At 39.3% G+C, this 20,955-nt stretch overlaps 1 protein-coding gene across 1 annotated transcript; it reads right to left on the bottom strand.

Moving 5' to 3' along the window:
* Positions 1–5,835: 5,835 nt before the first annotated feature.
* LOC146435999 (alpha-1-antiproteinase F-like) lies at positions 5,836–20,502 on the bottom strand. The gene is made up of 5 exons (XM_085061484.1): positions 19,543–20,502; positions 17,004–17,649; positions 11,267–11,537; positions 8,606–8,753; positions 5,836–7,428 (listed from the first exon to the last, which is right to left on the bottom strand). Exons 2-5 carry the CDS (start codon positions 17,635–17,637, stop codon positions 7,240–7,242), a joined length of 1,242 nt encoding a protein of 413 aa, XP_084917610.1. The 5' UTR covers positions 17,638–17,649; positions 19,543–20,502; the 3' UTR covers positions 5,836–7,239.
* Positions 20,503–20,955: the final 453 nt, after the last annotated feature.

Raw genomic sequence — 20,955 nt, 5'->3', positions numbered from 1 at the left:
GGCATTCTTTTCCTGCCTGTCTCCACATCACACACACACACACACTCACTTGCAGACTGCTCTCACCTTGGCACACCATTCCTTTATCCCTGCTCCCTCCATTAGCTTGGAGAGTAAATAAAGCCTGTTGAAGAGTTACAGAGGAAGGCATTGCCAAAGGAGTCACAGCAAGACCCTGCAATGAAACTCAACCTTTGTTGACCAGGGAAAGCCCAGACTAGTTTTCACATAATACCCAGGGGTTTTCATGAATAACTCAGCAGAGCATTATGGCACTCCTAGGGCTGGGGTCAGCAACAATGGGGCTCAGCTGTAGAGAGCAAAAAGGTTAATCAGGTCACAAGAGCTTCCAGGTGACAATGTTCTGCTCCTAGGTTCATTGATCAGCCAGTGAGAGTATTTTTTTCCTTGATGATGCAATGTTTTTAAATTAATGCCTTTGGTAGAACTTAGGTGGGTGGGGATTATGAAAACCAGTTTGAACTGGTCTCTGGCCTTTGTGAATGCTCCGACTCTCATACTAATGATGATTGAATTAATCTCTTAACAAACACGTTTGTTTTTCTAATTCGCCTCCACACACATAATTAGTATAACTCCAAACCCAACACCCAAATATTACAGCAGAGATGACATTTCGCATTCCCTGATCTCCGGAAATCTCTGAACTATTGGGATCCTTCCTGAAGTAATTTCTGAAGCACAGTGAATAGAGTGACCTCACCAGAAACAGAATCCTGAAAGCCAAGTCTAAGACAATTCACTGTCTACAAAGGAGGAAAGTTTTACCAGCATGTTCTAAACATATTTCCCTTCACAGTTTCGTGCTAAAAATTTTATTTTTTCTACTGCTCCATAGGCATTCAGTGGCGAGCTAAAGCTAAGAAATCCCTAAATCCTTTGAGCTGGAGGTCCCTACTTACCTTTGATGGTGGTAGGGTTATACCCAAGCTACAGCTTCAGTGTTTCATTACTTACAACCTACATCACAAATGCTCAACTTTTTTCCACACCTGAGAAACTTTCCTAGATTGCACAAGTACCCAGATTCTTCCTGTAGCCCTTAATGTTCCACTTAAAAATCTTTTCTCAGAAAGACTTCTTGGAAGTTGTCTGAGAGAAGTTTCCATGTAAGAAAGCAGAGTGAGAGAAACCTTAACATTTTCATGAATATTTGACTTTGTCAACATTTTGAAAGAGAAATTATGAAAATGCTCCATGCTAATTTTTATAAGATACTACGAAGTGATCAATTTTTCTACCGTTTCACAATAAAATGGGAAAGAAAATTCTAAACAATTTTCATGCAATTTGCTAAGAATTTAAATTTTTATCACAACTTGGGGAGAATTCAATGTATTGAAATTTTTCTTGGTAGAGAAAGGTAATTTATTTTATGTGAAGATAATACAAATAGGGGACATTGGACATTATTTGAAGGCAATTGTAGAAAAGTCTGACTGGAAAGAAAAAAAATTGTTTACAAGAAAGTTTAGATCATGTACTCAATTTTCAAGTCAGGATGGAAAAGTCTTCTGCATCAGTTGTAGAGGAATGAGGATGTCATTATTTTGCCACTCGTAGTTCTATTCTGATTTGCCTTTTTGCATGAACTAAAACCAGATTTATCATATAATCTAAGGTAATAGATGTCAATGAAAAACACTTTAGAACTGATATATTGAGAGCTAATTCACTTTAAAAAATAAATTTTATTCAAGTTTGCTATGAGTCTGATGGGAAAAACAGACTAGGAATGAAATAGTCCCATTTAAAAAAAAGACACAGACATTTGATAGAGAAATAAAGGAACAACACCCAGAATCATTAAATAAGACATAAAATAGATCTGGTTAGAACTTTTATGAAGGTTCACTGGCAAATAACAAGGCATTAATGTGATTTAAAGAAGTATAATCAGCACTTGTAAAAAGACCAAAACTGCAAACATGAAGGCAAATGAAAATTCACCTTCTTCAATCATTCAAAGATAAAAAGACCCTTTACCACATTTCTTTTTTTTCTTTTTAATAAGGAATGCTCCTAAACTGCTGAGTCATACGAATTGGCTTAGATTTTCAGTTATTTCCTACTGAACCACTGAGTTGATAGAAATTTTGCTGTTAACTGTGGAAATAAAAATGCCCTAAAACGTCTTGGACACCCTTGGGCACAGCAAAAGGAAACAAATACTTAGGCTTTGGCTGCGAGTAGAGCCTATAGATACACAGCAGAATACATACATAGTGTATATATATATACACATAACTCATCCTAAGAGCCACATAAAATGGGCACCCTCAGCTGAGACTTAAGATTCACGTGGTTCAATATCAAGCATACACTGTGTAGATATCATGGAACAGGGGCACACAGAGATTTCCTTTCTCTCTCTTCCTTTCTTCATGTCTCCCACTGTTTGGTTTTATTTTTCATTGTCACTGAGCACAGAAATCACATATTCAGTGGCCTGTCCAGCATCACTGCAAAGTCTCTGTCCCGAGTGACAGTGACTAATTTGAGACCATCATGCCAAATACAAACCAAGGGCTTTTTCCTTATGTTCTTTGCCTTGTATTTAGTGGCAGTGATTCTCCTCTGACATTTTATCAGCCGCTGTGTAATGTGAGATCTTCCCAATGAACAAGGTGAAGACACCAGCAAAATATGTCAGGTCACAATTTATTAGTCACACCTCCTCTCTGGATCTCTGAATAATGCATGCCTGAACTCCTTGCTTATAAAGAGTATTCCCTCCCTACTCGTGTATTAATTTTTTTAGGTCCTACCCTGAGAAATGTTATAAGTTTTCAGAATTCTGTGACAGGTACTAGTCTAACCATTATAATACATTGACATATCAACTCTTTTAAAGAATTCTTTGTCAAAGCATTCTAACTACTGCTGTAAAAGACAATAAAATGTTTCTATAAATACTTTAGCAATAAGAAGTAGATAAAGAGAATCTCCATCCTTTACTGGATGCAAGAGTGAAGATTGTGACAATTGATGAGGAAAAGGCTGAGGTACTCAATGCCTTCTTTGTCTTAGCTGTTAATAGCTGCTCTCAGGGTATAACAGTTGTTCTCAGGGTACCCAGATCAAAGAGCTGCAAGTCAGGCACATGGGAAGAATGAAGCCCCCATAATCCAAGGGAAAATGGTCACCAACCTGCTGCACCACTTAGACACACACAAGTCCATGGGGCTGGATGGAATCCACCTGAGGGTACAGCAGGAGTTGGTGGAAGAACTCACCAAACCACTTTCAATCATTTATCAGCAGTTCTGGCTCTCCAGGGAGGTCCCAGACAAATGGAGGTTGATAAATGTGCTGGCCTTTCACAGGAAGGGCCAGAAGGAGGATCTGGGGCATTACAGGACAGTCAGCCTGACCTCAGTGCCAGGAAGGTTATGGAGCAGATCCTCCTGAGTGCCATGACACAGCACACTGAGGACAACTGGGTGATCAGGCCCAGCCAGCTCAGGTTTATGAAAGGCAGATCCTGCTTGTACTGACCTGACCTCTTTCTCTGACTAGGTGACCAGCTGAGTGAATGGGGAATGGCTGTGGATGTTGTGTACCTGGACTTTAGCAAAGCCTTGGACACTGTCTCCCAAGGAAGCAAATCAAAACAACCACCTGCAAAGCTACAGGCTGGGTACAGAGTGGCTGGAAAGCTGCCTCAAGGAAAAGGACCTGGGGTGCCATTTGACAGCAGCTGAACATGAGCCAGCTGTGCCCAGGTGGCCAACAAGGCCAATGGCATCCTGGCCTGGATCAGCAATAGTGTGGCCAGCAGGACCAAGGCAGTGATTGTCCCCCTGTACTGGGCACTGGTGAGGCCAAACCTCAAATCCTGTGTTCAGTTCTGGGCCCCTCAGGACAAGAAAGACACTGAGGGGCTGGAATGTGTCCAGAGAAGGGCAATGGAGCTGGGGAAGGGTCTGGAGAGTCAGTCATATGAGGAGTGGCTGAGACAGCTGGGGATTTTTACCCTGGGGAAAAGGAGGCTGAGGGGGGCTTTATCACTCTCTACAACTCTCTAAGAGAAGGAAGTTGTAGCCAGGTGGGGGTCAGTCTTTTATCCCAAGTTACAAGAGATAGCACAAGAGGAAATGGTCTTTAGTTGCTCTGGGGGTGGTTTAAATTGAGTATTAAGAAAAAATTCTTTACTGAAAAGGTTGTCTAGCATGGGAACAGGCTGTCCAGGGAAGTGGTTAAGTAACCACCCTGGTGGTATTGTGAAGATGTGTGAATGTGTCATTTAGGGACATGGTTGGACTTGACAGTTCTGGATTAAGGGTTAGAGTTGATCTTCAGGGTCTTTTCCAATCTAAAAGAGTCTATGTTTATATGACAGTCATGTTTATCATTCAATATTTTGTCATACTTATTAATAGAAATACAAGTTCTGCAGTTTCAAAATACTGAAGTTGAACTAACTATTCTGCATTTTAGATGCATCTTTTTGAAAAAATTGAACATCTCATTTGTCACTTCCTATTATCATTGTACGGAGACAATTTAACTGTTTAATCAATGTGAAAAGCTTAACATTTTTCTTCTTGAGACAGCTAAGAGCTCTTGCATGCATACTAAACAATCAGGGTAATTTGATGTTACTTGTTCTTTGGCTACTTTTTTTCCCTCTCCTGAATACTCTTCTATTGTTAGTTCAACTTGGAATAGCAGTTTAAACTCAACCATTGCAAAGGAAGCACATGTGCAATGGATAGAGCTTTTCTGTTTTGCCAGTGCCCCCCTTGAACCCTTCTTTTTCACTTTGTATATCTACTGGCCCCTAAGGCTCTTTGAAATTATCTGTTTGAAAACGAACATATAATTTTGTGACATGACTTCTCTAAGTTTCGTTCCCTCAAACTTGTCCTTTGTTATTACCGTTTTGGATTTAATGTTCTAGGATTGTTCTTTTTGGCAAGAAGGCATTCCCTGATCTGATAATGACTTCCATTTCTGAATTTTTTCTTCTTAATTCTAGTTAATATGCTTTTTTTTTTCCCAAGTTAGGGTTTCTTGGAATTACATCCAAATGCATTGCTGCACATTTTTACAGGCAAGCAAGCTGCAAGGTCTGGTTATGTCAGAAAGCTATTTGTGACCTATGAAGATCTGCAGTGCCTGTAGATTGATATAGATTACAAATAGCTGTAAAAACCTGTAGAAAAGTACCCAGTCAAGGTTTGCTATGGATCTAGTGATATAAGCAAATTTAGTACACCTAGTTTTCTGTTTGGGAAACATTAAATTTATTTTTTCTTATTGCCTTGTTTGAATGCCATAGCGATTAATTTTTCTTCACTGTGATTTTAACTTGGAAATTGGTCCTTCTACAGAAATCTGACAGCTTGTAGGCACTTGTTTCCTTGTCATAATCTATTAAAAACCAAAAGGGTATGAGATAGATGGGCCATATTTTTTTAATGGAATAACAGGACCTGCTGCTCAAAACACATGCCAAGACTGGTAACACAGCTATTAGAGAGCTTTTTAGAAGAGAGATGTGAGACAAACAAAAGCTACATGCTTGATAGTAGAAGCAGCACACTTTCTAAACACTTTGAATTAAAGATCTTTGCATCAAATGAATGCCCAAGCTTCCCAAAAATTTCTCTGCCTAGCAGAGATAACCTGCTATTTATTGCTCAGGCTGAAGGCAGACACCTTTCTGAAACTCATTACTGGCATTACTGTGCTGATCTAATGTACATGAGCAGTAAATTATTAACTCTTTGTTGACACTCATCAAAAAAACCTGCTTGCACATACTTAGGTCTTAACTCTGAATTATAGAAATAAAATAGCAAAATTAGAAACTTTTTTATGTCATGTTTATTCATTGTTGTTGTTCTACCATAGTACATTTGTCTGCATATTTCAAGGCTGTACAAAGAGTGGTGTAAGTGCTTAATACCTATTAACAGACTAACCCATTTTAGTCAATAATTTACCCCTCCTGTAACCAGAGATCAGATATATACCAGAAACATGAGTAAAGAAATAAAATAATGATAGATGTTGTAAAAAACAGAAGAAAAAAAAAGATAGGAATGTGAACAAGGAAATAAGCATGCTCATTATGAATGTGACTGGTTATTGTGTCTCTTAATAGTGAAAACAGCTCTTTATAATATTGTGGCTATGCTAACCATGAAGCGGATGAGAAAAAGAGTACCAATGTTGTGTTACTGGATAGTCTGGGAAGAGAAGGGATTATACCAAGACACATGGCAAGTGTCACTGATGGGCTGTAGGTGTTTTTTGGTAGGGTGCTTGATCCTACAAACAATACTGGAATGGTGCTTATGGCCATGGATAATCTCCCAGGTGCAGACAGTAATGGTACAGACACTGGAACCAAGGAGAGATGGCTTGTGCTTCCTGCTGCCTGGGAACTTTTAGAAGCTACTTCAGGTGCAGGCATAAGCTAGAAATAGACTTCCAGCTGCCCTGAGCTGTATATTTGATTCACAAAGGTTGGCTCCAGGGTACCAAACTGCAGAGATAAAATCTACCTCTTCTTTTCTTAGATCAAATTCTTAGAACCTCTAAAGTTTGCCCTGGAATGAGTCTGGACTGCAGATTTCACAGAAACAGTAGGCAGGGCAGTGTATATATTCAGGGGAAAAACACACCTTCTTTGAGAGCCCTTTGCAGCAGCCAAGCTGGGAGAGCTGCTGAGGCAAGGGTGTAATAGACTGACTGGACAACAATGGTACTATGCAAGGTAATAAGCATTATGCATGTTAAGGTCTATGCTAGTTATGAACTTCATGTTGGTAGGAGAAAGGACACAAATAGTAAAGTGACATAACTTGTATCCATTTGTCAGTTAACCCAAAAAAAAAAGAAAATGAGAGAGAAGGCAGCCATGAGGGGAGAAGCAGACGTACACAACCCTCTCCACCCACATGCTCCTCATCTTCCCTGCTAGAAGATGTATCTATGCTGTCAGTATCACACAGGCCTATTTTGTCCCAGAGCTAATGACAGTTCTGCACGAACACAACCTTCTTAAAAAAAAAAAAAAAAAAAAAGAAGCAAGGCCCAAACAAACATGCAATGATGACAACTTAAATTGATGAAGAGTCTCGTCTACAAAAAACAGTGAATAACATCAGTTAAGAGGTGGAGAGCCCCTCTGTAGCCATGCCATTGTCATCAGGTCTAATACTTGATTTGAGTGGTCATCACCACATACCAAATTTGTACATTAACTTAATCTTTTTTCAGAGGGTTTACAATTTTTCCCATGAAGAGTATAGTGTTCTCCATAGTTATGACCATTAGGAAGGGCCTGTCGAATGTAACAGCGACTGGAACAGACATAGGCACTATTTCCATGCCTGTGGCAGCTGCTGCTTCGGTGCCAGTCTCATCCACCTTTACCACAGCCTTGTGAATAGCCTGTGAAGAAACAGACATTTTACAAGTCAAGGGGGTACAAAACTAGTCACCTAAACAAGAATGAGAATTAAAAGTGCCTGAAGAAGTTATTGGTAAGTAAAAAGCATCAGATAGGCAGGTGTGAGTCCGCTGCTTAAAGACAGCAAAGTTAGAAAAAAAACAAAATCAGCAAGCTACAGGCACCATAGCTTTCTAACCCCAGAGAAGGAAAGTTACTCCCCAGTGGAGGGGCATGTCCCTGCTAGTGAGGGCATTTGCTTTGTTTCTGTTCTCATTCCTTGCACCCACTCATGGAGATCTGTACAGCCAGACCAAAGGTTAAGAGAGTAAGGTCATATTTAACTGTCTATTAGAAGTTTGTATAGTTGAAGAAATAACATGCTGATTAACACAATTAATAGAATTCTGAAATAATGTTTCCTACATTCCTTCATGTTTTGGGAAAAATGGGAGCAAAGATGAAGGGCCAGAAATGGAGGGTTAAAGCAGAGAAACACGAAAGTTTTACCTCGCAAAATCGAGAGACTGACAGATCCTGATTCACTAATGTCCACTTGAGGTCATGAGGGCAGCTGTTTTCTTCATTAGGCAATTAAGTTTGCACTGATTGTCAGCTTTAAACTCTAGGTTTATTGAAGCATGACCTATCTGTAGCTTTTGCCTGGGCCAGGCAGTCATTGTTTATATGCTTGAAGCCAAATGTTTGCAATAACTGCATTTTCCTTTCCCCCAAACAGTTTAAAAGAAAATCGTGTTTCTCCTCTCCCCTCGCCTCCATAAAATACAAACAGTGAAACATCCTACAGCTCCCTATTGCCCACAGGCAGGCTAAAGAAGGCAGACACAAACAGAAGAAGACATGTAGTGACTAACAACACTCTGCATGAGGGTACCAAGGTGTGGGTAGATGAGGATGTGGTCACGTCTGTTTTATAAGGTTGTCCCATACAGGTCAAAATAGCCTTCTAGACTAAAAAATTACAGCCTTTTAACTTGCTCCAACCCAATTGCACACACAGTGCAAATAACATGTAAAAAACACTCTGTATGCCAACAGCTGCCTTTTCATGTGAAGCAAAGCCTCTTTACGTGAGTTTTGCACCGTGAATAGTTGAACAGAAAGCGTTGCAAGTATCAGTAACCATGGGCCCACAAAACAAAAAGCAGTATGACTTACCTGGGAAATTCTGTGCTGGGGCTGCCCAGTGATCCCTGAGAGGTCAGCCTTATCAGTGAATAGATCCATAATGCCCATTTTGTATAAGATATTTTTTAGGTCATATGTCCCATAAAGCGTGAATTTTGGAAGATGCAAATTTACTGAGCTGCCAGAAAAGAAGTGCAAGAATGTGGTGAAACATTTGATCAGTTATCACAGAATAACATTCACTCGCAACAGACAAACTGATTTTACTTTCTGCCTAAAGATATTTTGCCTGCAGGCTCTTTCTAGCCTATGTAGGAGATGTACATTTTCAGAAATTAGTGATCTTTTGTGCAATCTGCTGGAAGCATCTTCATCATGAGCCATTACTGAGGATGCAGAAGATTCACATTGTGAAAAAGATATTCTTTTAGATGTCTCAAACTGAGCACAAAAAAAATTCAACACATTCAAGTTCACTGTTTACTTTTGGGGAAAAAAATTGGCCTTGTGTATTTATCATATAAAACAGGACAGAGGAACCAAAACTTTATCCACTGAAGAGGCAGGACAGTAGTACGTAGTGACAGAAGGCATGGCAAAATAAAAGACAAAACCAAATTTACAGAATATAGATACTCAATTATTTTTCTGTGTCAAGCCCAGTGTCTTATTTACTCAATTTTATTTGACTAGATTGCTGCTTTCCATAAATTAACAAAACCTCGACGCTTCTGACTCATTTCTTCCTTGTTTTTCTCCATAAGTGTCTAGCAATTACTTTTCAAAGGTTAAGCCAAACATTTGCAGCTAGAAGCAGCATAATAAGACAGAGGTTAGTGACAGTGCTGACATTAGGTACTACTTTGTGGTCAGAAACCAGGGCAACTCTCTACTGCTCCAGGTCAGGGAGATGTGGAGCATTTAATGAAGATAGACAAAGAGCAAGCCATCCACGGGAAAGGTGGGAAGGCAAAGGCCCATACCTCCACCATTGCACAGCCAACTCTGGCCATGTCCAAAAATAAGAGTGCTGGTGGATTGATAACAGGTTGCCGATCTCTTACTTCTCCCTAGTTTCTGTCTGTGCTGATTGCTGTCCTGAGTGAGGATGCAGCTATCATTGAATCACCTGCCTTCCTCTTACCTCAAGACACTCCTTCCCAAGCCCCCACTTGCCTCCAGTAGAGAGGAAAGGGAAAGTCACAGACACACAGCAAAAATGCAACCAGGAAGGAAGCAGTGGTATACACTTTCCAGACGTGAAAGTGATGTTTTCTCTACAGTTCAACCATTTAAAAGGTTTCAGCTGTCTGACACTTCAGCACTGCCCTGTTTGTCAGCCAACAGTAATGGAAAATGTCCCTCACAACATTTCTGCCACTAATATCAACATCAGTTTACTGACAGAGGTAAACATCAGTTTACCTTCCAGAGACTCCAAATAATAGCATATGAAATCAATTGTTTTAAAAACTAGAGGGAAAAAGAGGATTTTGTGTCATTAGCTTGCAGGAGAGAATGGTTATCATGAAAAATGGGGAGAAACATGAAACAAACTTGTCTTTGACAGTGATTCTTTTTCATGTTATAAGATGGAAAGATGAAATGTAAGTCCCCCAATTGTATTTAGCATCCTCCTTGATAATTGTAAAGACAATTTTTTCTTTGGCAAAAATTATACATGAGTGTTTTGATTCACCATCTTATTTGTCCTGTTGTCACAAACCATATAGCTACTCCCAGAAGTTTCAAAACTATAAAGGTGCACAGAAAATTGCATAGATTTTCCTGTTTTTTTAAATGTTGGGGTTTTTTTCCCCATATGAAAAAAAAGTTTAGATTATTTTTACAGATTTAACAGTGAATGAGAGTTAAGAGCATGAAACAGGTATTGGGTTTCTGCATTTGAATAGAATTTTTGTCTTGAGAAGGGACCATCTAAAATATGATTTTCAAATGCCTTTGTGTGAAGGTCACTTATGTGACACATCAAATTAATGAATGAATACAAGGGCTTGATACTGTAAACATGCTGTACCTATGCTTGTACAGGTATTTTGTGAAAGCCTATTGCCATACATGACACTAAATATACAGACTCTCAAATTTTTGAAGGCATATAAATTTTCTGCCTGTAGTATCAAAAGCTACCTTGAATTGAGGGTATGTTCCTCTGATTATGCCTTCCTGAATCCTCAGAAAGCCTGGCTAAGTGGCTCTGCAATGTGCCAGCTGCTCTATACCTTTAGCATTGAGCTTTGTCCTCACAACTGCTGAATGAAGTTGTTATTTCAGCATTAACTGTGCAATTACTGCTAATTTTAATGGGGAAAAAAGAAGGAAGAGGCAAGCAAAAAGCCTGAAGTGGTAGGAATTTACTTGTAAATAGAAGACAGAAGACCTCCCCCCAAAAAAGTAAGAGGTCCAAGTCCCAAAACTTGGGCCTACTGAGAGTTGAAGATGGGGAAAAAAAAATGCAGAAATGGCAAAAGTCCTAATCTGTGAAGGTTTTCAGTGCATGCAGTACTGAATGTGAAAACACACGGGCACTAAAGAGCCAGACTGGGCTTTGGTCAGGGGATTTCTTCTGTAGATTAAAGGAGACCTAAAAATGGCATACTCATTCTGGGTCATACCCCAGCACATTTTTTCCCTTGCCTACCACCTGAACAAGGAACTGCAGAATTTTACCTTTTTGTGACTAAAGTCCTCCACCTTGACATACGTTCACAAGACAATCTTTTCTCCAGCTTCCTCATTCGTCCTCTATCAGGCAGAACAAAAAATGCTGAAGCTCCTCCTTTGTAATCCATTTGCACCACAGTGGAAGACAGCTGCTCATCATAGCCGTGCTTGAACAGGCCATTTCCAAACATCATCGGGACTTCAACAGACTTGGTCCCATCCACAAAAAATTTGCTCGTTTTAGTGTATTTTGGATCAAAAGGTTTTTCCCATTCAGCTTGAAATATAAGAGACAGAGTTACAGAATATTTTGAGGACATGAAGCCATAGGACATATTACCACAGGACACTTTCTTAGATGACAGAAACTGGTACAGTTGGATCAGCTTCAAAGACAAACCAGCTTGCAATGATCACCTGATCTTACCTAATACTCAGAATAATTCAATAGCAACACACAGTAGGTAGAATGTGATGTAAAAGCACTCCCTCAGATCTTAGAGCAGGCTGCAATATCCTTCATCTAGATGAGTTATCAAGTGTTCTACCTTGCACTTTTCATGCTCAACAACAGTTTTAAGGAGCCTGTAAAGCCCTCATATAATGCAGCCTTTATCTAAGCTCAAAAGAATATTCTCTCCTTTTCTTATTCCCAAACCAAAATAGGATTTTAAAGGGTGACATGAAGGATGAATTCTCCAAAGAAATTAAGGGATTTGGGTTAATCACAGGGAGGTGTTGATATCTCACATTAGTCAATGATGCATAGAGTCATAACTTAATTTTACCAGACTGCTGAGTTAAAAAACAAAACAACAACAGAAAACTTTTCCACTCTCATCTTCACCATAATAAATTTTCAAAGGCTCCTCACTTACTCATGGTGAAACAAACTGTCTACATTGAAACTCTGTAAGATTCTTATCCTCAGTAGAGAGGAATTTCTAAGCCAAATTGCAGGTATCCACATTATCCAGTTCAGAGGCTGAGCAGACTTTTTAAAAAGGGGGACATAGTGGAGTTTTGGAAGGGTTTCTGTGTTGTTTTTATTTTAATGTTTAAGAAGTGTTTTTGCTCTGTAGTAAATTACACCTTCTAGAGCAAAACTAACATTTTATCAAATGTAGTGGGCAAAAGTAGATCTGCGATACTAAGTAAATTAAGTGGCATCAAGAAAACCATAAAACAAGATGCAACCCCTTTTGACTTCTGATTTCTATTTGAATGTTGATTACTAGGCAGCTTGTTACAAATGAAATAATTATTGTCTGCTGTTTCCACCATCTGACATAGCCTGCACTACTAAATATCTTTTGAAAAAGTGAAATGAGACTTCTTTAGTGCATGTCTTGACCTCTGAAAGCATAGAACGACAACTGCAATCCTCTGAACAGGGAAAAGTTGCTACTTTTCTGTACTTCATATTTTTTTTAAACTTCATTGATTGTGACTTCTATCATCAAATATATTACAGGCAGGACTTTTACATTGTTGTGCTTATGGGGAAAAAAGGCATAATGAATCACAGAAACATGAATGACACTAGTCCTGAAAAACTTAAACACTTATTTAGTGCTCAACTCAGGGAAAACCTTGAGTGATTTCAAAAAAGAATTTTGACTGAAATCTGAATAGGATGTTAGGACCACTGCTCTGGGCTTCAGGAGAGCAAACTTTGGGCTCTTCAGAGATCTGCTTAGGATAAAGCCATAGAGGGAAGAGGGCCTCAGGAAAGTTGGTTTGTCACAACCCCTGCAGCACTATAGGCTGGGGGCAGAGTAGCTGGAAATCTTCCTGGTGGAAAAGGACCTGGGGCTGCTGGTCAACAGCAACTGAACATGAGCCAGCTGTGCCCAAGTGGCCAGCAAGGCCAATGGCATCCTGGCCTGGATCAGCAATAGTGTGGCCAGCAGGACCAGGGCAGTGTTTGTCCCACGTAATCAGCACTGGTGAGGCCACACCTAAAATCCTGTGTTAGTTTTGGACCCCTCAGGACAAGAAAGGTACTGAAGTGTTTGACCGAGTATAGAGAAGAGCAATGGAGCTGGAGAAGGGTCTGGAGAGTCAGTCATATGAGGAGTGGCTGAGGGAGCTGGGGATTTTTAGCCTGGAGAAAAGGAGGCTCAGGGGGCAATCCCATTGCTCTCTACAACCACCTGAAAGGAGGCTGTAGCCAGGTGGGGATCGTTCTCTTCTCCCAAGCAACCAGTGACAGGACAAGAGGAAATGGCCTCAAGCTGTGTCAGGGGAGGTTCAGGTTGGACATCAGGAAGATCAATCTTTACCAGCAAGTGCAGGGACTGGGAGAGTGAAAAACTGTCCACTGTAGAAGAAGACTGGGTTCAAGATCCTATACAGAACCTGAAGATGAACATATCCTTGGCATCTGTGGATCCTGAGGGGAATGGATGAAATAGCTAAACCCCTATCCATCATATTTGAGAAGTTATGGCAGTCCAACGAAATTCCCACTGATTGAAAAAGAGAAACAATAACTCTCACTTTTAAAAAGCAAAGAAAAAGAAGACCCAGGAAACTACCAGTGTATGTCACCTCTTTCAGTGGGAAGACCTCAGAGCAGATCCTCCTGGAAACTATGCTAACTATGCTATAACTATACTATACACGTGGAAAATTAGGAAGTGATTGGTGACAGACAACACAATTTCTCTAAGGGCATGTTGTGCTAAAGGAAGAGTAATTGATGTCATCCACCTGTAGCTGTGCAAAGCCTTTCACACTGTCCCACATGACGTCCTTGACTCTAAACTGAAGAGATGACCAGCGCTCCCGGAGGTCACTACTGGGACCTGTGCTGTTCAATATTTTTGTTGGTGACATGAAGAGTGGAATTGAGGGCACCCTCAGCCAGTTTGCCAGTGACACCAAGATGGCATCATCCAGTTGGCATGCTGTAAGGAAGGGATGCCCTCCAGAGGGAAGAGATGCCATCCATGGAGAGTGAGACAGGCTTGAGAGACTGTCGCACTGGAACATCATGAAGTTCAACAAGGCCAAGTGCAAGGTCCTGCAGGTGGGTTGGGCCGATCCCAAGCACAAATACAAACTGGAAAAATGATGGAGTGGGTTGAAAGAAGACCTGAGGAGAAGGACTTGGGGCTGTTGGTTGATGAGAATCTCAACATGGCCTTGCAATGTGTGCTCGCAACCCAGAAAGCCAAACACATCCTGAACTGCATCAAAAGAAGTGTGGTCAGCAGGTTAAGGGAGAGGATTCTCCACCTCTGCTTCACTCTGGCAAGATCCCACCTGGAGTACTGCATTCAGCTCTGGGATCTCCAATATAAGAAGGATATGGACATGTTGGAGTAACTCCAGATGAGAGCCATGAAGATGATCGGAGGGCTGGAGCACCTCTTCTATGAAGACAGGTAGAGAGAGTTTGGGTTGTTCAGCCTGGGTAAGAGAAGGCTCTGGGGAGATCCTAAAGCCCTTTCCAGTACCTAAAGGGGGTCTGTGGATGGGGAAAGACTTTTTACATGGGCAGATAGTGATAGGACAAAGGGGAATGACTTTAAACTGAAAGAAGGCAGATTTAAATTTATATTAGATATAAGGAAGAAATCCTTCACTATGAGGGTGGTGAGGCTAGAACAGAGAAATTGTAGATGCCCCATCCTTGGCCATGATCAAGGCCAGGTTGGACAGTACTTTGAGCACTCTGGTGCAGTGGGAGGTGTCCCTGCCCATGGGAAGGGGGTTGGAACTAGATGATCATTAAGGTCCCAAACCATGACTATAAGTTAACACACAGATTAGACTTATATTCACTAATACTCTATCTTAGGGGGCTCCCTTCTAGGCACCTTCCTCAAGTGCTTCACAGTGCTCAGGTGGCAAAATGAAATTCAAGGTATTCTTTGTGGTTAGCAGCTTGACTAAGGCATGATAAGGGACTGGTGTAATATAGTGGAATAGCCTGTCCAGTAGCTCAGGGTCAGGAAAATATTGCCAGACTTTTGTCCTTGGAGGAGGAATTCTGTACTGTGCTACACCACAAAGAAAACAGTCACCAGTACAGTGCAAGGAAATTGTAATGCACAAATAGTGAACAAGAACCTAAAAGTACAGACTGGTTATACAGCTAACTGAGGTTAAGAAATCCCCTTCAGATTAATCCCAGCTCTAGATTGTTAACCTACTCTTGATTTCAAGATTAAAATTGTTATTATATTATTGCTATGAATGCTCTTCTTTAATCCATTTGCTTTAAAATTGGAAAGCTGAAACTGAAAGTCCACCATCTTTGGAGGGGTTAAAAATCTTTGCTGTAGTAAAACAAACATCTAATTTAAAAAACTCAACAACCCTTATTGTTAGAACATGTAAAAATTAACTGTAATACAAAGTTATCTTTAACACAAGATTTCTCAAGCTTTTGTCCTGATTGTGCTACTAAATGTACTGCTCATTCTTCAAACACCTTCTAGTAAAAGAAAAATCAACAGGTTTTTTGCCTGTTTTAAAAGATGTACCTAATGCTTAATAAAAGCCTAAATGAAAACATTATTTGAGATGAACAAGTATGTTTTCAAGAGAACAAAGAAACATCAGTCATCTATATTTCAATTAGCTCCATTTAGTTTTGGCCAAGTCTTCAGATATTAATAAAAGGAGCAGAAATGGTAAGCAAAACAAAATGGAAATATAATTCTAAATATTTTCAGGGGAAGAATCATCCTGGAAAGTGCCAGCATCCAGATTAACAGTTTTAAAAGGATAGCTTTTCTTTTAAAAAAAAATATAATATCTCCATTTCAATTAAAAAGCTTGATGATACTTTTGTGAGATAGATAACAGAATATTATTTTTCTGAGTAAAAATACTTTGTTTTCAGCATATAATCAGTAAGAGAGGGGAAGTTTAAAATAAGATGCAATATCTGTTACTAGACCACTGATTGAGCCTTACAGCCTTGATCCTCTTCTTCTCATTAGATCAGAAGTCTGAAAAGCTCTGGGAAGATCTGTAGACTGTATCTAAGCAGACTGCACAAGTTAATTAGGAAAAACAAGCTTATTGTCAATAGGCTTGTATTTGATACTGGTGGGTCCATATCTTCACTGGAAAATATTAGAATCTGCAAATCAAAAAAAAAGGTTGAAACCTATGCCTCTAGACACACCAGGACTACAGACATGCTATCGTCAAAGGCACAGTTAGTAAAAAAAATGAGAACATGACTGCAAAACTAAAGCTACTGTTGCATGTTTAGTTTCAAATACATAAACATACACAGTAACAGCAAAGCTGTTGAATAAACATATTTTCTTTTCAATAAGATGCTAAGTTTTACTTTGATAGCATCCTTTGCTTTTAACTCCAAACTTACTGAACAAAAATGCAGCTGGATTGAAATTCACAGAATTGGATTTCAGCCAAGCATTTAAGAAAGTGCTTGAATCCCACTAGATTGTATAGGATTAGATGCTTTACTGCCTAGAGATGCCTCCCTCAACATATATTTAATTTAATCTTCAGAAGAAAAGAAGTGTATATATTAAAAGATATGAGAAAATTTGCATACATTTTACTAGGAGTTATCAGTGTCAAGTAGAACATAACTTCCAATAGCTTTGTTTCAAATTAAATATAAGTGAGGACCAAAAGGAAAACAAGATATAAGTGCATCTGCAAACACATACTGAAAAAAAAAGTGAAGTCCAAAACTGACCTGAGGAAATAATTTTTGGAGTAGAAAAACATGATATGTATATCTTACCGTTAAAATAAATATAGCTAATAAGGAGAATTTCAGTAAGTGGATCAAGGTTATTTATGAGGTCATTGATGTTCCCATTGGTTCTTCTTGCTACATATTCATTGATCTTTTGCTGGGCTTGATCAGTCTTCTTGAAGTTCATAGGATAAGCTTCTCCTTCATAGAAGTTTCTGAGATTACTTAAAAATCTTTCTTGTGGCTTCAGTCGGTCAAGCACGAACAGAACATTTCCCATATTCAACTGTAACGCCTGATTCCTTCTGTTTACCATTTGCATGAGTTGGCGATAACCTTCATGTATGTCATTTTCGGAAATCTCACGTGGGTTAAAGCCAAGGACCCTAAGAATCTGTGTCAGAGTGTCTGATCTGGCACCCAGAGTCAGCATTGCAAAGGCAGTAGAGATGCTCAAAGGAGAGAAGAAAACATTCCCATTGTTTTTAAGGGTAGAAATCTCTTTGTAGAAACAGCATGCAAATTGACAAACACTGTTGCTTACACTCTGCCGTGGCATGTTTCGGTTTCCTGGTCCTCTTTGGTTCTGGTTTCTTAACCCTTGTTCATAAGGGTCATAGCAATAACTGTTGGAATGAATTCCAACAAGTAAAAGACACAGGAAAAGCAACATCTTCATGTTTCTATGACTCTGTAATAGAAGAAAAATTATGTTTGGCTTAAAAATCTCTTCATCTTGTGTTTAGCAATACAACAATCCCTTTGCTATACAGACTTAGCTTAGCACCAGTGACTGAGACATTTGAATTGAGGGAAAAGAGCTTTCTATTTCAAGGAAGCAGACTCTGGAAAATTACTCAACCTACTGAAGAGGTTATGAAATAATAAAAATTAAAGTCAAAGAGGGATGAGGTAATTCCAAAGACGCCCTCATTAAAGTTAGGCTACAATTCATTTTAAACTGGTTTTTTCCAATATTCTGTTTTCAATGTGGCTTTAAGTGATAAAGAGTCAAAAGTACAGGTCTATAGAGCACAAAGCAAGGGAGCCAGTCAAGGCTAAGCAGTTAAATTTGGGAATTTAGCTGATGAAAAATCAAAGCAGTAGAAAGGTACAATATTCCTCTTTTGTGAAAGTTAAAATATACATTTTTGGATGGGCTATATGTGTACACATATGCAGGCACCAAAGAGAAAGTAAATACACTTGTTAAAGAGGAAGTAATGAACATTTATGGTGATTTTATAAAGCTTGAACAGTTGAGCACAACTAAACGAAAAAACAACTTTTACAAAAATAACAAAAGAAAGAAACAGCAATTAAGATGTTATCAAGACCCTGGAAATACAGTGCATCTTATTAAGAAAGGGAAAAAGAGTATGTACATAAAGCAACAAAAGGAAATAAGTGTGCCTGCTGCAAGAAAAGGCATGTCCAGCCCAATGACAGAAACCAATCACCTAAAAAAAAAAAGAAAAAGAAAAAAAAAAAAAGGAGAAAAAAATAGAGGAAACTCTAGAACAATTATAATCTTTATTATCAGAAAGATAGAAAAGGGAAATTTGGCAGATAAGGCTACAATGTTTAAAAGTGAAGATGAATGAGTGAATTCTGGAGGAAGAAAGATACTAAAAAATACAGATAGAACAGGAAAATGCCTTTTCCAGAGCAGCATGGACACCATTCATTCCACATCTGTGGCAATATTTTTACCTCTAGAAATTAATACTGTATCAAAATTGGTTCAATAACTTTTGTCAATAGAGAGAATCATGCAAAGATGTAGAATTTCTGGAAATCAAAAACATCCTCCTGTGGTATGTGATCACTTTACCTACAGAATCTTTAATAAAACAAAATTCTCTCTAGGGGAAAAATATATAAGGTTTCTGACTTGCACTGAGAAATGCAGAATCTGCCTTGTAAAATCTCTGAATCCTTGTCAGCTCCCACCATGAGCCCACATTTGTGTTTACCACTTTCCAGTATCTTACTTTTCCAAAACCCAGTGAACACATAATGCTGATCTCTGCTCTAATAATAGATGTTCTAAATACTCCTTAATTTACAATGTGAATATTGTGCTCACAGAAATACTACTATCCATAGGAAAGGCCTGAACCTCATGAAAAACCACTTTCAGACAGTGCACTTTCTTATCTAAATACATTTAAATTTAAGCTCTTTTATTTGTCTGTGACTTGTCCCACCATCACTCTAATTCTTTTAGTCACAGTTTCTTTTTTTTTCCAAACTCTCTGGATGCTTTAGAGAGCAAACCTCAAGTCCCCGCTTCCATTTCATTTCATGCCCTACATTTGTTATTATCATCAATTTATTTCATTTAAAACACTTAGGAATGCAGTTTTCCTAAGGAGAGTTATGCTGTATGAATACGCCAATCTCACACAAGATTTATCTTTTCTATTTAAAAAACCCCAAGTCATAATTAGACAATACAAGAAGCTTTAAATCAGAACTTTATGAACGTGATAATTTCTTAATTAATTATTCAAAAATTTTTGTCCTGAATATAATTTTTGACAATTTTTCAACATTAAAGAAACCCCAAAACATTACTTACAGTGAATTCAAAAGGGCCCTGTTGTATTCACCAGGTCTGCACGAGTCCTTGCTCAGTTGTTTATGCTGCTGAACACAAAGCAGGGTATCCTCTAGTAAAGGTTAAGATCATCTAAGGCCTGTGACTCACACATTATAATTTTAGAGATTAGTATGATGTCGAAACTAGTTTTACTGGACACTTAACTTTACTGAATATGTTTCACACGTGACTTCTTATTATTCATGACTATCTGATCACTCTGGTTAGATGTAAAACCATTTTCCTCAAACTGAACCGACTGTTTCTTAATAGCAAACATTCATACACATCTCAGTTGCCTCAATCTACTATTTTATGAACAAGAGAGTCACCAGAAGTAGTGACTTCAGAGGAATATTTTGAACATAATTTCTAGTGACTATAGCATTGCTACCACTAAGGCAGGAGGACAAGGCTTGATGCACCAAGATAATCTGATTTTTTGTAATCTAGCCTCCTTTGTCTCCTGCGTATCTATGGCTGGGATTGATTGTCTCCAGGTGAAGCCAATGATGATTCTAATAGTTGCAGGGCTTAAAACACTGTTTTGCCGCCTTAGCAAGTGCTGTCATATGAGTGCCTGGCTATCCACTCCCAGATGGGGAATCCACTGGCAGCAAGAGCTGTGATATTGGCTCCTGGGCCACTTTGTATGGCCCTGTGCCAAAGGAAGAGGAATGCAGCTGGCATGCCATTGAGCACAGGTGATCCCAGTTACAAGCGTGGCCTGGGGACAGGGGGTGGAAGCCTAGGAACACAGTGTTAAATAGAGCAAGTCTTTAGACCAGCTTACTATCTTATGATCTGGGATGCGGGGAGCAATCCCCTCTGATCATGTGCCAAGTTCAGCTGGGTCAGATCAAACAGCCTGGTATCCTGTTCTCAGCTTTACTCCTGGGTGTGGAATGACAGAAGCATCGAAGAAGTGAGCTCTGGGGGCCACAGAGTTCAACCCCTTCCTCAAACCAGGTCATATACATGCTCAGGATGGTGTCCAGCTGGGTTTTGACTCCCTTCACCAGTGGAGACTCCACAAGCTCTTTGGGAAATCTTTCTATTTCAGTGTTTGACAACACTGATATTACAACAGGCTTTCTCTACATTTAAATGGAACTTCTTGTATTTTAGTTTGTGCTCATTGCCTCTTGTCTTGTCACTAGATGTCACTGAGAAGAGGCTATCTCTCTTTACTTGTCTCATCAAAAATTGGGTGTTTATACATGTTGTTGAATCTCCCACAGGTCTTTTTTTCTCTGGGATAGACACTGCTAGCTCTCTCCGCCTCTCCTCATGTGTCAGAGGCTACAATTCTTCAATGACCATTATGGCACTTTAATGGAACCATTCCAATATGTCTGTGTCTTCCTCTCACTGTGGAGTCCAGCAATGGTT

This window comes from Lichenostomus cassidix, chromosome 5 (genome assembly GCF_008360975.1).
Source record: "Lichenostomus cassidix isolate B80296 chromosome 5, HeHo_3.0, whole genome shotgun sequence".
Lineage (NCBI taxonomy): Eukaryota > Metazoa > Chordata > Aves > Passeriformes > Meliphagidae > Lichenostomus > Lichenostomus cassidix.
This window is presented reverse-complemented; position numbering and strand designations above follow the sequence as displayed.